The sequence below is a fragment of the Protomyces lactucae-debilis genome (assembly GCF_002105105.1).
Source record: "Protomyces lactucae-debilis strain 12-1054 chromosome Unknown BCR37scaffold_19, whole genome shotgun sequence".
Lineage (NCBI taxonomy): Eukaryota > Fungi > Ascomycota > Taphrinomycetes > Taphrinales > Protomycetaceae > Protomyces > Protomyces lactucae-debilis.
The window spans coordinates 191,894-206,070 of NW_024468011.1; the positions used below are offsets into that span (position 1 = coordinate 191,894).

Sequence of the window (14,177 nt, forward strand, 5' to 3'; positions counted from 1 at the left end):
AGGGTAATTGTTCAATGACTATATAATGATACAAGAAATGTGCACAAGCAATACCGTCTAGTAGCTGTACTTGAAGTAAGGCGACCTGTCGCCCATAGCAGCGAGCTCCTCGTCAGACATAGCAGCAGCGCGGCCAGAAGAGATCATCTCCTCCTTTGCCTTGTTGGCGCGTGTCAAGAGGAACCAGTTGACAGAGGTCGAACAGATACCCAGGATGGCAAAGATCATGGCAGATCGGAAACCGAATGGGTATCCCTTCTTGGCCTCAGTGGCCTTGAAGAGCCAAGGTGGCACACCACCGGCAAGACCACCAACACCGACTTGAATACCAATAGCAACAGCTCGCTTGGTCTTGCCACCGACGTTGGAGGTCAATGTCACCAACTGAGGGACAAAGGCACCGTATGAGCCAATGCAAGCCAAGAACATGGATGCATAACGGGCACCGTTGCTCTTGACTGGGAGGCCAAGGGCAAGACCCCAACCGAGAACGGCAATGCTGAGCATGATGATGACAACGGGTGAACGCATCCACCTGTCAGAAACCCAAGCAGCAAGAACAACAAACACACAACCAACAATGTAGACTGGGACAGTGTGAAGTTGTGCACTGTCAATGGTGGTGTAACCGAGACCCTTGACAATGGAAGGAAGTGTGAGCGCAACGCTGTAGAGAGGTACAGCGGCACCCCAGTAGGTGACCAAGTTGAGCCAAAGCTTCCAGTCGGTCAAGGCATCACGAACATATTGCCACTTGAAGGCGTCGTCCATGGGCACGCGGAGGTCACCATCGTGGGCAATGCGCCAAGCCATGATTTGGCGCTCTTCAGCCTTGAGCCATGGCGCATCTTGTGGGTTGTTGGGAATGACAAAGACTGCAATCACTGCAACGATGAAAGTAAGCACACCCTCGAGGATACTGTTTTATTAGCAAACAACGCCAGAAAAAAGATGAGACTTACAAGATCCACTGCCATCCGGCGAGACCAGCAATACCGTCCATGTGCTGGAAACCATATGCAAGAAGACCACCGAAACCGCCTGCAATGGTGGCAGCACTGAAGAAAATGGCAATGCGGAAAGCGATGAGGGAACGAGGGTACCATGTGGTGAGGTAGAATGCAACCCCGGGGAAGAGACCACCCTCAGCGAGACCCAGAGCGAGACGAGTGATGAGAAGAGTCTTGAAGTCGGTAACGAATCCGAGACCAACGCAGCACGCAGACCAAAGAACCATGATGAAGGGAAGCCAGAGTTTGGCACCAAATTTCTTGAGCATCAGGTTTGAGGGGGCCTCAATGATGCAGTATGTGAAGAAGAACGAGGTGACACTCCAGTTGTAAAGAGCGGGACGAAGCTTGAGATCATCCGCGAGACCTGCGACTTTCGCGTTACCAATGTTGGTTCTGTCGAGGAAGGACATAAGGTAGAGCGCACTCATGATGGGAAGAATACGCAAGTCCATCTTGCGAATGATGGAGCTGATATCATAAGTCTTGTAGTATTGAATATCAGCATCCTCTTCCACAGAGCTGAGTTTCTCCTCAGAGACGTTCTCAACATACTCTGTGGCGCCTTTGCCAGACTCAGTGTGAGTGAGGGGAGCCATCTTGTATATGTGGTGGTTTGAGGAGGGAGCACAGAAAGGGGGAACGCTGCCCTTTTTAACATCAGACAGACGCGTAGCGCTCTGCCGCAGAAGTTACCCCAGAAAGTGACAATGAGACCTAGAGACGCTCATAGCCGGGCCTGCATCTGCTCGTCTGCTCGTCCATGTCGCAATATTTTTGACAAATCTTAAAAGCGTGGATGTCGCTCGCGCTTGCCTTCCAGCCGGCTCCGTTACCCCATAAAAACGCCACCAGTCTGACAGCTCCCCTGAATGCCGACTCCCAGATTCCGCTCGCCCAGATGAAAAGTTCTGGCCGCCCCCATGTCGCCAACAATTTCTAGCCTATCCTCAAAGTCTCGGGCGCCGGAATCATGCAGTCATTCATTGACTGTCAAAATCCGAAGGTCAACTTCCTGGGCAAGGTGCTCTTGCGTCGACTGCCGGTCTAGATCTCGTATTGCCAAGATGAGATGCTAGATTGCTTCGACAAACAGTCTGATAGTACAAGCACACGAGTGCTCATGAGTCATGGCAGCATCGATCACGTTATGGCTCAATGCGACCCTCCCTTTTTTGCTACCCACTTGCATACCCGCTGCAGGAACATCGTGAGATAACAGCGTCGTATGCTCGGTCGTGTCTCGGACCTAGATCATGCGATTTCGCGCTTGCAAGATTTACTTGTCATGTCAGTCAAGCTAAGTCTGCAGTCACTGTCTGCTTAGATGAATCAATGTAGTCTTGAAGTCTTTGCAACTTCCGTGGACTCAAGCCCGCTCGGGAGGTTCAAGGCTTTAGACTTCAAGTGCAGAGTCTAGGCTATGCCTGTGAGGCATCGTTGCGATCGGTCAAGAAAGCCGATGGCCAAAGAGCCACGGCCCACGGGTCACGGCCCACTATGGCATCCATAGATTCAATACGCACTATCACTGCGCTGCTGCTGTGGCCGCGATGCCAGGCCAGACGCCAGTCGACTCAGTCCTGCCCAGTCAGGACCAGGTCCACCATCCAGGATCTCAGACGGTGTCAGCTTGTCATGTCTGCCTCAGGCTTTGATCATGATGGCATCATGGATTCATGGTGGTATCAGGTCCATGGATAAGTTGGTCAGAGCCAGACAGTAAAATGCTCGCTTTGACTGACCTGAGTGGCCGGCTGTGGATGCCCGTTCGATGCACAGCCCCCTTTATTGGCAACTTTCGCCAAGTTACAGGTCACATCTGGGGTACGCCGGGTAGATTCAAATCTCGGACCTTACTCCGCCGGGTTCTGGAACTTCCGATTACGACTTGACTAGTCGCAACTTCAGGTCTACGCTGAATTTACAGTCTAATTTCTGCTTAAGCTTCTACAATGACATCTGCACCGTTGCGAATCTGATCATGAGCTGAGAGCCTGAGCCTGAGAGATTGAGAATTTGAGATCTAGATCCGAATCATGCGGAACACAATTAGATGCGCGTTGGATCGTGGATGATGGTCAGGTCACACCGAAGGCTAATCGCGCCAAGGTCAGATATCGAGCATTCGGTATAATCATTCAGTTCTTTCCGCTCAGCGTCGAGCATATCTGAGTCAAGACCGCTGCCGGACACCAGAACGGATCTCAGCTTGCCGTTTGCATGATTACATACTTGACTTGCTGGTCCTGCACCGGCGCCTCCAAGCTTTGTTATCCCAGACCACGTCATGCATGGACAGGGCAGCGTCGTCACTTTGAACATGGCTCTTGTCCGTGAGCCGGCATGATCATTGAAGCCTTGAGAAGTTGAGCTCTCCGCTGCCGCTACCGGCGTCAAACTAGATCAGCCGCCCGTTCCATGTCGCCATCGCACTACGCCCTCTTCATCTCTGCCTTTGTCTGCTTCCGAGATGATAGCAACCATCGGCGAGAGTCGCCGCTTTGCTACAAGCCGGATACTCATAGAATGGCGCACAGCTCTAGGGCGCCATCTGAAGTCAGATCTCTCTTCAGATGGAGGCTGTTTTCGAGCTGGTCTCTAGCCCACCTTGACTCCGACCCTGGAACACTCAATGGTGTTCCTATGTAGGGAATAATCAATTGACGAAAGCGCATAGCTCAAGGCAATAAATAGTGTCTACGCTACCGTCTCTTACCTTTCTGCTTGATTTCCACATTGTTCCCAAAACTGGGCAAGGTTGTTTGAGCCTTGGTCAGCATCTCTTCCCACTCTGCCTCTGGATCACTCAGTGCGGTGATCGCACCACCAGCACCAACCCACCAATCTTCGTGGATACATCCATCGCGATTCCTGCTTTCTGAGCGGTGTCGAAATGCAGTACGAATGATGACGCTCCAATCGCCGCCGCCACAAACACTAAAGTAGCCGCAGACACCAGAGTAGATGCCACGATTATGGCCTTCAATTGTTTGCAAGAGTTCAACAGACCGCTTTTTCGGTGCTCCTGTCATGGAACCGGGAGGCAGGGCGTGTGCTAAGACGTCCAGGCCTGTAAAGCTTTGCTCACCCGGGGCCGACACTGAAGGGCCGACTTGACCTTGAATCACAGATACGAGCTGGTACACAGACTTGTACTCTTCCACCTGCATCAGAGACGGAACGCTGACATTCTTGGCTATTTGATGCAGGTCGTGTCGAATGAGATCCACAATCATGAGATTTTCGGCATAATCTTTGGGATTGTTCAGTTCCCGTGTTGCTTCTTCGAGTGTCAAGCCATTGCTCTTGCGAATCGTGCCCTTGATAGGGCGCAGTTCGCATCGACCATCGCGAGTCCAGGAGAGGAATCTCTCAGGCGACGAGGAAATCAGGTCGACCCCAGGCAATGAGATCAAGGCCGCATAAGGTGCTGGGTTGTTTTGGCGAAGTTGCAAGTAGAGGTCCAATGGATCCTTGGACTTGCACTGTATATGTGTCAGTGCTGTAAGGCACAGCTCGTACGACTGACCTTCCGCCAAATACTCTTGACACTGCTTGACCTTGGCAATATACTCTTCCTTGTTTGGCAAAGTAACCGTAGTCGGCCGATGACGCTGCTCGAGATTAACTTCATTGGTGAGACAGGGTTGATTCTCCTTGAGGAGCTTCACAACCCAGGGAATGTACATGTCTTCGGCTTGACTTGCGGGGACAACGCTCTGCACGTACGTGACCTTGTCAATATGATCCACCACCACGCTGTGTTTGATCATGACGAGGTTAATATCAGCAGCCTTCCCCCTCATTATGGTAGGGACATCAAGCGTCTCGACGCCAGCTTCGTAAGAGATATAGCCAGCTAGGCCTCCCCAGAATGGCGACCCAGAAGAACCAATAGTGCAACGTCTTTCTGCCATGAGCTCGGCGATGGCCTCCCAAATTGATTGTCCGTTCAGAGCGTGTTCGTTCTTGCCAGCTACGTAGAAATCGTCGCCAACATAGTATGACAAGTAACTATCATCGTCGAGGTCAGCACGTCCCAGAATGCTGTAACGACTCGGTGCGGCTGCCGAGTCTAGGACAATAAATCGACGCTGTTCTTTAAGCCAGGCGTCGACATTGACGATCTCCATGACCTCCTTCGTTGACAATGCAAAGGGCAACTTATCGAATAGGACCTTGTACTGGGGATCTGGCCGAATTACAGCGTTGTTCGCCAACAAGGGCCGTGGCACGACGCTTGCAATTTTCATATCCCCCAAAGGCTCAATGTTGCGTATTCCTCTTTCAGTGTTGCTTTTATTGTAGGCATTTGCGAGCTTGATGAAGTTGCGAATCAAGGTAGGCCCATCACTTGAGCAAATGGACTCTGGGTGGAATTGTACGCCAACCCAGGGCTCATCCAGGTGTTGTACAGCCATGACAACACGGCCGTTATCTTCGTCTAATGCCCAAGCGATCTCTTGGAGGCGATTAGTTGAAGACGCCTTAGGCAGTGTTGCACAAAGTGAATGGTATCTGGTGACCTTCATCGGTACCGCGACACCTTCAAAGACCTGTGTATTTGCAGCGAGCTCCAAGGGTGATATCTGACCATGCTTGGGTACACCAAGACGATCGATCTTACCACCGCTGTGCATGCACATGATCTGGAAGCCTAGACAAACACCGAGGATGGGCACTTTGTAATCAAATAGGCTGGCAAGGAACCCGATGTCTTTTGGATTGCGCGGATCGCCTGGACCTGGCCCAATGACTACAAAGTCGAAACGAATGAGAATCTTCCCAAGATCTTGCTCAGTTGAGTAGTGGTCATTGCGGAGAATAACGATATTGGCATCGGGAGCGACGTCCAGCAGTAACTGATAGAGGTTGTATGTGTAGCTGTCGTACGAGTCAACAAGCAAGATATTCATAGCTCAGATATCATAGCAGGGAGCACAAGTAGCGTCAGATGCAGCGTTGAACTCTTGTAGATGAAGTCGAGTCGCAACTCTGTGTTAACACGTACACTTTTTGATTGTTCAACTTTTTCTGCCCGGAAGACCCGAATTACGTAAGTCAGGAGCATGTGATGATCGGCAATAGCCAAGCTATATAGTAGACTAGCGTATAATCTGCCGCTTCATCTTTGGCTTCTTTGGAGGAGCAGTAGCTTTTGGTTCTTGTGGTGCAGGTGCAGCAGCGTCCAGCGAACCCATCATTTTGTCAAGCCCACCGCCAAGCATCCCCTTGAACATGTCGCTGTTGATGCCGCCGCCAGACAAGGCTGGTGAATGTAGGGGCAAGATAGCATTAATTTCCATTCCCTTCGGAATAGCAGCCTTTGCAGGCACCTTGTCACTCGGGATGCCATCGACAGGCACTTTGAGGACATCTTCAGGTTTTGTCGGGTGATCTCTCAAGTACTTGGCAACTGCGAGGTACAGAGCTTGTTTTGTCTTGATGAATGGATGCTGCGGTTTGCCATTTTCCTTCAGGAGCACTCTCACGCGTCCAGGATTTGCCCAATCCGCTGGATGACATTTGTGCAATTCCAGCACGCAGCTGAAGCCAATGACTTTGCACGAATCTGCAATTGCCTTGGCAAGTGGATTTTGTACGCACAGCTCTTTACTCAGCTTTCTGCCATGCTTCGCGGACCTGGAGGCATCAAAGTAGATGGGATAAAGGCAACTCCATTTTTTGAATTGCGTATCGTCATTGACATATTTGATACCGCCTGGATTCAGCACATCGCGCGTCTGCAAAGGTCCCTGGCGAAAGTTCTCTGGAGCAAGATGAGCGCGCGGCGTGATGGCTGGTTGATCGGGGAGCTCAAACTCAGTGTCATCGTCAAATTCGTCGACCTCCTCGAAGCGACTTGCTTGAGCAGTCAAGGACCCGTCATCGTCAATCTCCTCTATTTGCGCTTGCCGACTCATGCTACAGTCGTAGATCAATGAAACTGCGCGACAGCCGCGTTCTGTAGAAGTGTTGTATAGCTCATTGTCGCATGTGTGTGGTCGAAGCGTGAGAAAGCATGGGCAGTCACAAGTACTCTGTATCTATGCTATATGGACCAATCACCAGACTTACCGCCCTGCTTCTCAACGACGCGAAGCCCTGAAATGACCATTCTCTTGTCGACAGCCTTGAGCATATCGTATACAGTCAATGCCGCCACGCTGCAGGCCGTCAACGCTTCCATTTCCACACCCGTCACGCCATCACAAATGGCCTCTGTGTCGATCAAGACACGAGACGTTGCTTCATCCACTTGAAGATGGACTTTGACCTTGCTGAGATTGATATTGTGGCAAAGCGGAATCAGTGCACTCGTCTGCTTTGCGGCCATAATTCCTGCAATGCGTGCAGTTGCCAAGACATCTCCCTTTTTGACCATGTTGCTGACGATAAGCTGAATCGCTTCGGCCGAGGTCTGGACCTGTGCGACCACACGAGCGACACGACGCGTTGCAGTCTTCTGTCCGACATCGACCATGTGTGCTGCACCCAGTTCATCCACATGTGTCAGCTTTGGTGTCTTGCTGCTGTAATAACGAGCTTGCTTTGTAGTATACTTTCCTGCCAACCACGGCATACTCGCAGACATCGATGTCCACAAGACTTTCCTGTCTACTCGCAAAAGCTGTCAGAATGGTGTGTACATTGAAATAAAGGGGGGCTTATCCACCTATCAAAATCATCGGCCTGTTCTTCATTGTTTCGAGTTCCGTGAGGCCAGCATGTTGCTTTTTCTTTCGCTTGACTGCTGCACCAATGACTTCCAATAAAGCTGCATCGTCGTTTGTTGAACGCATCATGTCGCGTAATGACACTTCCGTATTGCCAAAGAGGCACACTTTCAGATTGCCATCGGATGTGATGCGCAAACGGTTGCAAGACCCACAAAAGTGATTCGTCATACTGGTGATGAAACCTACTTTACCCAAAAATCCAGGGACTTGCCATACTTTCGCCGTGTCGTTCTTGGCGTCTTGCACTTTGCTAAAGGTTGGAAATTGCATGCGAATACGTGCAAGCATGTCTGCGTATGGTACCATCTTTTCTTTATTCCAACGATTGCCGTCGAATGGCATATACTCAATGAAACGCACCTCAATAGGTCGCGTTCTTGTAAATTCCACAAAGTCGGTGATTTCGCGGTCATTGATGCGATTGATGACGACGCAATTGACTTTGAGCGGCTGTATACCAAGAGCAATCGCTTGATCTATGCAAGAAAGCACTGCATCGAGACCGCGTCGTCTAGCGAGAAGCTCATATTGCAAAGGATCAAGCGTGTCGAGGCTTAGATTGAGATGTGTCAGACCAGCTGCGACCAATGCAGGCAATTTGCGCTTCAACGCAATGCCGTTGCTAGTCATAGCAATTTCTTTGAGGCCGAGTGATCGCAGTTCACCTAAGCGCTCGACTAGTTGAATAATATCCTTGCGTACCGTCGGTTCACCGCCCGTCAGACGGATCTTAGTGACGCCCTGTGACACAAAGACGCGCGCAACTCGAAGAATCTCGTCTGTTGACAGGAGCTTCTCTTCAGGCTGTAATTCAACGCCTTCTTCGGGCATACAGTAAGTACAGCGCAGATTACACTTTTCAGTAATCGAGATGCGCAGATAGTCATGCTGCCGTGCATGCGTATCGGTCAAAAAATCTGAAAATGGTTGATATGACTTGATCCTCGCACTTTGCTGTGCCCTCGGCAGGTCCATCGACTGTATGGGCGCATCTGCGGTGTAGCGAGCATGCGATGCGGAGGTATGCGATCTCGCTGTTCTGCATCGATTCGGCGCGGGAGTCCAAGACAATCGACAGACTCGTGCGGGTCTGGTCGACACAGCCATCCGTGCAAGGACCTTCATTGCGAAGGACGAGGCCTGCCTTGCGTCTAAGTTTTGTGATATGGTGAATACGCGCTTTCGAGGTTCGGGCAGATAAGAAATGGAGCCCATCTGAAGGAAATTGATCGCACGAGAAACCACAAGGAAGCTCAGAGGACGAAGCTCAAGCGTATAGAGACACCTATAGGCCGATAGAGCTAAGCACAATGAAGGCCCGCAGCATAAGAGACATGGCCAAGCGGATAGCCGCAGCAGACGCGGAGCCTATGCGCCAGGCCCTACGCTACATCTCGCGAAACACATCCCTCGCTCCTCGGGCGCGCGCTCAGGCGCAAATCCAACTCAGCAACATGCCTTCCAATACACGTATCAATCAGGTCAAGAACCGATGTGTTGAGACATCAAGAGGGCGTGGCGTCTTTCGGGATTTCAGGCTGTGCAGAGTAAGGCCCCTTACTGTATTCATGCCGCTTGCTGACGTTTTAGTATCAATTTCGACTCAAAGCCCTCGATGGCGAGTTGCCTGGCGTCAAAAAGGCCTCCTGGTAGAGCCACCGGCCAATGTTTTTACTACTGCATACATCTATTCATGACTCGTTCAATCTACTTTGCTTCACGCTTTCGACGCTTCTCCCACTTCTGCTGCTCGAAGGACTGCTTCATTCGTTGCCTTGATGCCCTTCTTCCGTTGCCGCTCGAGGTACTCATCGCTGCGTGCAATGATACGCTTGACAATGGTTCCTGCATTCAGCTCCTCAAAGCGGTGATGCTCCACTATCTGAAGCATGTCCATGACATCCTCATAGCCATGCTGTTCGGCAGGAAGTGGCAGCGGTCCATGGAATACACCCTGCACCGTGAACGGAAGCGTGGCAAGAAACGCTTTTGTTGTCTCAAATGGCACAGACATGACGACTGCGTCCACGTACTGATGGTTAGCCCGTCGATTGATTGATACTGTAACCTTACTCTGCATGCCAAGACTGTGAGTGTGCGTTCCTTGAGATTCATGATAGGATAATTGAAGCCTTTGTGCTGATTGATTGTCCGGTCTTCGTGAATGCCAACCACAACGAAACGATTTTGATCCTTGACAGCTTTGAGCACCTCGATATGACCTGCACTGAACAAGTCCCAGCCGCCATCAACGTACACCACTTCTTGCGACGCTGAGGGCCCTTGGCCGTCTACGAGCATCTGTGCCTGACCATCACGGTACCTGTAAACTTGGGTCATGGGTGTCTCAGCATCGGGACCTGTCGCATAATTCTTGTACAGTTCCAAATGTTCAGCACTGTATGGTATCTCTGACCTCGGACCATAATGATGTTCGCGCGAATGCAGCAGCATGCGGCCCACCAAGTCAGTCGTACTGATGGCTGGTGTCCTCTTGCAAACCATGAAACGACCTTTATCCTTAACTTCTTGATAGCAGTCTACACCGTTCGCGTCCGTTGTGATATCATCGCCATGGACCACATAGTGACAACCTTGGTCATCGATGAAATCAAGAGAAATAGCATACGGCGCATCGCGAGCGACCTCATCTGTCCATTTGACGGCAGCAGCAGCTGTGCACCGTTCATCCATATTCATGACCGGGATGCCCTTATTAAAGCTGATCTCCTCGTCAGAATGGACGCCCACCACGAGATGGCGAGCGAGGAGCTTGGCTTGGCGAATAGCGCCAGAGTGGCCATGGTGAAGCATGTCCATGCATCCATCAATGAACACTCTATCTTGCTTTTCGAGAGACATGGTTGTAGTAGAACTCAAGCTAGGAGCGATCAGAGAGACTATGCCTTCTAGCACTAACGGAGTGTGGTGTAGTCGAGGCCGTCGCGAGTTTCTGGAGATGCATTTCTGCGCGTGTATTCAGAATTCTTACCACCATGAGACCGGTTGCCTTCCGTTGGCTCAGTGTAGGCCAGGCCCGTTGTACACGTTGTCTTGTACGCTCGTACGCATCTGCACCTGCAGCAGCCAACGTCGCGGCAGCATCGCCTCGTGACGTATCGCACAAATTTCAAACAACCTTCAATGATCAAGCATTCGTCAAGACTGAAGCGGGAAACGGCGGCAATGGCTGTGTCTCCTTTCTAAGAGAAAAGTATCTTCCCAAAGGTCCACCAAATGGCGGATCTGGCGGACCTGGTGGAGATGTCTACATCATGGCTGTTGACGGCGAAACAAGCCTCAATGTGCCCACACGTGTGAAGGCCGTGCAAGGCATGCATGGCCGTGGCTCAAGTATGAATGGACGCAAAGGTGACGATGTTGTCATCAAAGTCCCCGTTGGTACGATTGTCAGGGAGCTGGAACTGCCTGCACATGAGCTACGCATGCGTGCTGCGAATGCAGAAAATGATTTGCTATCAGGCTCACATGACTCAAAAGGTCCATGGGTCCATTATCCTCGCTATGAAGAAGACAACCTCGGCAGTGATCGCTTGCAGGAGGCAGAAAAGATTCTCAAGAGGGCGACGCTGAGCTTGACACCACGCGAGATGCGTCCGCGTAAAGGCAAGCTTCGTCATCTACCTGTACCGAAGTTGTTCTTCGATCTCGACAAGCCGACACCACTCAACAATCCGATTCTGCTATGTCGTGGTGGCCTAGGTGGCTTCGGGAATACATTCTTCTTGACTGCAGACAATCGTGCGCCGCGCTTTGCGTCAAGAGGCTTGCCGGGACAAGAGCGCTACTTTGAGCTTGAATTGCGAACACTTGCAGATGTCGGCCTCGTTGGGCTTCCTAATGCAGGTAAATCGACCTTCCTCTCAGCCATCTCCAATGCTAGACCGCGCGTCGCTGCATGGGCATTCACAACGCTCTCGCCACATCTTGGTACCTTGAGTTTCCCTTCAGGCGATCGATTCACTGTTGCGGACATTCCTGGTATCATCTCTGGTGCCTCTCAAAACCGTGGCCTGGGGCATGGCTTTTTACGACATATTGAACGTGCGAGTGTCCTCGCCTTTGTGATTGATCTCGCTGGTGCCGATCCGGCGGGTGATTTTCGTACCTTGCGCTCAGAGCTGGCAGCATATCGCGAAGGCTTGGACTGTCGAACATGTTTGGTGATTGCCAACAAGGCAGATATTTCAGGAACAGAAGGGTCATTGAAGGCACTGAAGGAAGCAGTGGCAGAGGCCTGGCAAAGCGCACAAGCAAAAGGCATCGACCAGCCTATGCCCCTCGTCGTGCCTCTCAGTTCGAAGGATCAGATGGGCGTGCAACAAGCGATCGATTTGATGAAGACGCTTGTGGACCGGGCTAGAGCTGAAAAGAACCAGGATGGAGAGCCAGAGGAAGATGCGATTCCGGTGCTTGAAGGCTAGTTGTTTATATGCTGATGCTGAATTACGTACTAAACGCTGATGGGTAAGGTGGACACGACCTCTCTGAGCAACATGGTTGCGTACGCTGCCGTTTCGAGTTGAAACTCGAGCTTCACTGCAGTCTTGCTGCCATCCGTTGGCAGCGTGATCGTTCGCCCCTCTAGCTCATCAAGATTTGTCGCGGCGATTTGCTGATCCTCATCCTCGTACTGCAACACTTCCCAAGACAAAGTGATGGGCTTCGAGAGCAATTTTCGGTAGGCTCCCATTAGGGTCGATTCTTTGACAGTCGTCACCATGTTAAATGGATCGAGGCCGTGCTGTTTCATCACCTCGACATACACCTCCTTGATGCTGTGTCCGGGATATAGCACATCGCAGCCAGGACACGGCAACACTACATCGTAGATGGTGTAATTTGCCAAGTCGTCCTCTGTCAGGAGCTTGGCGCGTATGACTTCGCGGCCAGAAGCACCAGTCTTCTCTCCCTCTGCGCTTTGCTCAGTCAATACCAGATCACCTGCAACAGGTTGCATCCCAAACTGTTGTATCCGCTGTGATGCTGCAAAGTTCCACACGTACGATTGGTACGCATGCATGTACATGAGTCGCAGGTTGCGCGGCACAGCATGGAAACTCGCATTCCAGTCCGTCAATGACTTGGCCTTGACCATTTGTCGCAACATGGCCACTTCGGCAATACATCGAGATGGCATACGCTCGAGTGTCTCTACGGCATTCGAGGTTGCTATCCAGTGAAGTTTTGCGGCTCGAGTCTCGCCTTGTGCACCGGCATGCTCACTCAAGATAAGGCGTACAGCTTTCTCGAACTCATGCTTGAGAACGTGTGCGCCCACTTCATGTGTGCCTGTGGATGATGTGCCAAATCGTTGCATGCCGTAGTAATTGATGAAACCTACCTCTCGGAGTCTCGTCAAAGCTGTTTCAATCTCATCTTTAGAGGCACCCGTCACGCTGCGCAATGTGAGAAGAAATCGGTTGCCGGACAGATCGCCCAGAGTTAATCCATTCTTGGTGTAGCTAAAGTCGCCCAGGACAATATCTTTGAGCGTTCGATTGAGGTTGGCGAGGCGTGCAGTGGCCACTCTGTACGCAGTGAAGCGTTGTACAGTGCATCCCCGCCTGTCTTTTGTACCAGCATAGCCAAATGTCTTCGGAGGCTTTTGTAAAACCCTTGACAGCATATTAGCAACCTCCATCGTGTCTTTTCCTTCCTTATAAACGTGGAATTGACAGTAATCGCCACTTTCTGGCCATGTTGAGCGTATAGTTCCAGCTGATGCACCAGGTCGACCCCTGCCACTACCTTTTGATCGTTTTGGTGCAGCTGTGATCTTGACACGACTATCGTCGGTTGCCTTGCTGTCGAGTGCACCGACAAAGACCGCACGGACACCTTTGTGTATAGCAGTGCGTAGTGCTTTATCTTCCAACACTGGCGTGACGATGGCCGGTTGATTCTCTCCAGTCAAAAATGAGCGTTCTGCCGCCTCTTGTGGAAATGTCTTGAGCTTAGCAAACGTTACCTCGCCAAGAATCTCAGCAAGTGCTTTAGCATCTGCCGTATCAAAGTCAAATGATTGCGTCTCGATGATCTCCTTTTTCATCTTGCTCTCCTCTTGCTTCTGCTGCATCTCTTGAGTGAGGTCTGCTTGGGAGGGGACGTTTTTGAGGCGAACAACTTGGCCTTGCTCATCGACTTCGAAAACTTGAAAGTCGGAAAGCTTGTGCTTCAGCACACACTCGAATCGAGGGATCTTGTCGTTGATGAGGACGGTGATACCGACATCTGCCTCCTTGAGCCGATGGCTTTTTCCAAAATCATTAGCAGTCTCTCCTTCTCCTTTACCATCAGCAGCTGCAGTCTTCTCAACATCCACTACTTCCGCAGCCTCCTCCTCCTCGACCTTGGCCCGCTTCGCAGGGGGTTCTTCCATCGCGAAAATTCTGCTCGTCAA

General features: G+C 51.2%; 8 protein-coding genes across 8 annotated transcripts; 2 read left to right on the forward strand and 6 right to left on the reverse strand.

Annotated features, from left to right (window-relative positions):
* Positions 1 to 57: 57 nt before the first annotated feature.
* On the reverse strand, positions 58 to 1,609 carry BCR37DRAFT_394853 (major facilitator superfamily domain-containing protein; the record flags this gene model as incomplete). The annotated part of the gene is made up of 2 exons (XM_040871535.1): positions 58 to 919; positions 963 to 1,609. 2 exons carry the CDS (start codon positions 1,607 to 1,609, stop codon positions 58 to 60), a joined length of 1,509 nt encoding a protein of 502 aa, XP_040723151.1.
* A 1,701-nt stretch (positions 1,610 to 3,310) lies between these two features.
* Positions 3,311 to 6,011, reverse strand: BCR37DRAFT_122161 (ADC synthase). Its single transcript, XM_040866000.1, has one exon. The coding sequence runs from the start codon at positions 5,927 to 5,929 to the stop codon at positions 3,716 to 3,718; it is 2,214 nt and encodes a 737-aa protein (XP_040723152.1). The 5' UTR covers positions 5,930 to 6,011; the 3' UTR covers positions 3,311 to 3,715.
* A 125-nt stretch (positions 6,012 to 6,136) lies between these two features.
* On the reverse strand, positions 6,137 to 6,685 carry BCR37DRAFT_338699 (signal recognition particle, SRP19 subunit; the record flags this gene model as incomplete). Its single annotated transcript, XM_040867310.1, has 1 exon — positions 6,137 to 6,685. A coding segment is annotated over one exon (549 nt), but the record flags the coding sequence as incomplete, so codon positions are not given.
* A 351-nt stretch (positions 6,686 to 7,036) lies between these two features.
* Positions 7,037 to 8,916, reverse strand: BCR37DRAFT_382670 (molybdenum cofactor biosynthesis protein 1-like protein). The gene is made up of 2 exons (XM_040869925.1): positions 7,690 to 8,916; positions 7,037 to 7,631 (listed from the first exon to the last, which is right to left on the reverse strand). The coding sequence occupies exons 1-2, from the start codon at positions 8,876 to 8,878 to the stop codon at positions 7,066 to 7,068; spliced, it is 1,755 nt and encodes a 584-aa protein (XP_040723154.1). The 5' UTR covers positions 8,879 to 8,916; the 3' UTR covers positions 7,037 to 7,065.
* Positions 8,917 to 9,031: 115 nt separating this feature from the next.
* Positions 9,032 to 9,785, forward strand: BCR37DRAFT_382672 (uncharacterized protein). Its single transcript, XM_040869926.1, has 2 exons — positions 9,032 to 9,300; positions 9,344 to 9,785. Exons 1-2 carry the CDS (start codon positions 9,064 to 9,066, stop codon positions 9,404 to 9,406), a joined length of 300 nt encoding a protein of 99 aa, XP_040723155.1. The 5' UTR covers positions 9,032 to 9,063; the 3' UTR covers positions 9,407 to 9,785.
* BCR37DRAFT_361121 (uncharacterized protein) lies at positions 9,032 to 10,813 on the reverse strand. The gene is made up of 3 exons (XM_040868225.1): positions 9,827 to 10,813; positions 9,344 to 9,785; positions 9,032 to 9,300 (listed from the first exon to the last, which is right to left on the reverse strand). The coding sequence occupies exons 1-2, from the start codon at positions 10,613 to 10,615 to the stop codon at positions 9,471 to 9,473; spliced, it is 1,104 nt and encodes a 367-aa protein (XP_040723156.1). The 5' UTR covers positions 10,616 to 10,813; the 3' UTR covers positions 9,032 to 9,300; positions 9,344 to 9,470.
* Positions 10,744 to 12,423, forward strand: BCR37DRAFT_382674 (P-loop containing nucleoside triphosphate hydrolase protein). The gene has a single exon (XM_040869927.1). The coding sequence runs from the start codon at positions 10,750 to 10,752 to the stop codon at positions 12,196 to 12,198; it is 1,449 nt and encodes a 482-aa protein (XP_040723157.1). The 5' UTR covers positions 10,744 to 10,749; the 3' UTR covers positions 12,199 to 12,423.
* Positions 12,252 to 14,021, reverse strand: BCR37DRAFT_341853 (pseudouridine synthase; the record flags this gene model as incomplete). Its single annotated transcript, XM_040867409.1, has 1 exon — positions 12,252 to 14,021. A coding segment is annotated over one exon (1,770 nt), but the record flags the coding sequence as incomplete, so codon positions are not given.
* Between the last annotated feature and the right edge of the window lie 156 nt (positions 14,022 to 14,177).

What these genes read in the sequence shown, in the direction of transcription:
- BCR37DRAFT_361121 (XM_040868225.1), bottom strand. Translation starts at nt 10,615, where the DNA reads ATGTCTCTCGAAAAGCAAGATAGAGTGTTCATTGATGGATGCATGGAC. An exon ending in TCACAGTCTTGGCATGCAGA is followed by an intron (nt 9,786 to 9,826) that starts GTAAGGTTACAG and finishes GCTAACCATCAG; the next exon opens with TACGTGGACGCAGTCGTCAT.
- BCR37DRAFT_122161 (XM_040866000.1), bottom strand. Translation starts at nt 5,929, where the DNA reads ATGAATATCTTGCTTGTTGACTCGTACGACAGCTACACATACAACCTC.
- BCR37DRAFT_382672 (XM_040869926.1), top strand. Translation starts at nt 9,064, where the DNA reads ATGAAGGCCCGCAGCATAAGAGACATGGCCAAGCGGATAGCCGCAGCA. An exon ending in GGGATTTCAGGCTGTGCAGA is followed by an intron (nt 9,301 to 9,343) that starts GTAAGGCCCCTT and finishes CTGACGTTTTAG; the next exon opens with TATCAATTTCGACTCAAAGC.
- BCR37DRAFT_382674 (XM_040869927.1), top strand. Translation starts at nt 10,750, where the DNA reads ATGAGACCGGTTGCCTTCCGTTGGCTCAGTGTAGGCCAGGCCCGTTGT.
- BCR37DRAFT_382670 (XM_040869925.1), bottom strand. Translation starts at nt 8,878, where the DNA reads ATGAAGGTCCTTGCACGGATGGCTGTGTCGACCAGACCCGCACGAGTC. An exon ending in CAGGCCGATGATTTTGATAG is followed by an intron (nt 7,632 to 7,689) that starts GTGGATAAGCCC and finishes TTTTGCGAGTAG; the next exon opens with ACAGGAAAGTCTTGTGGACA.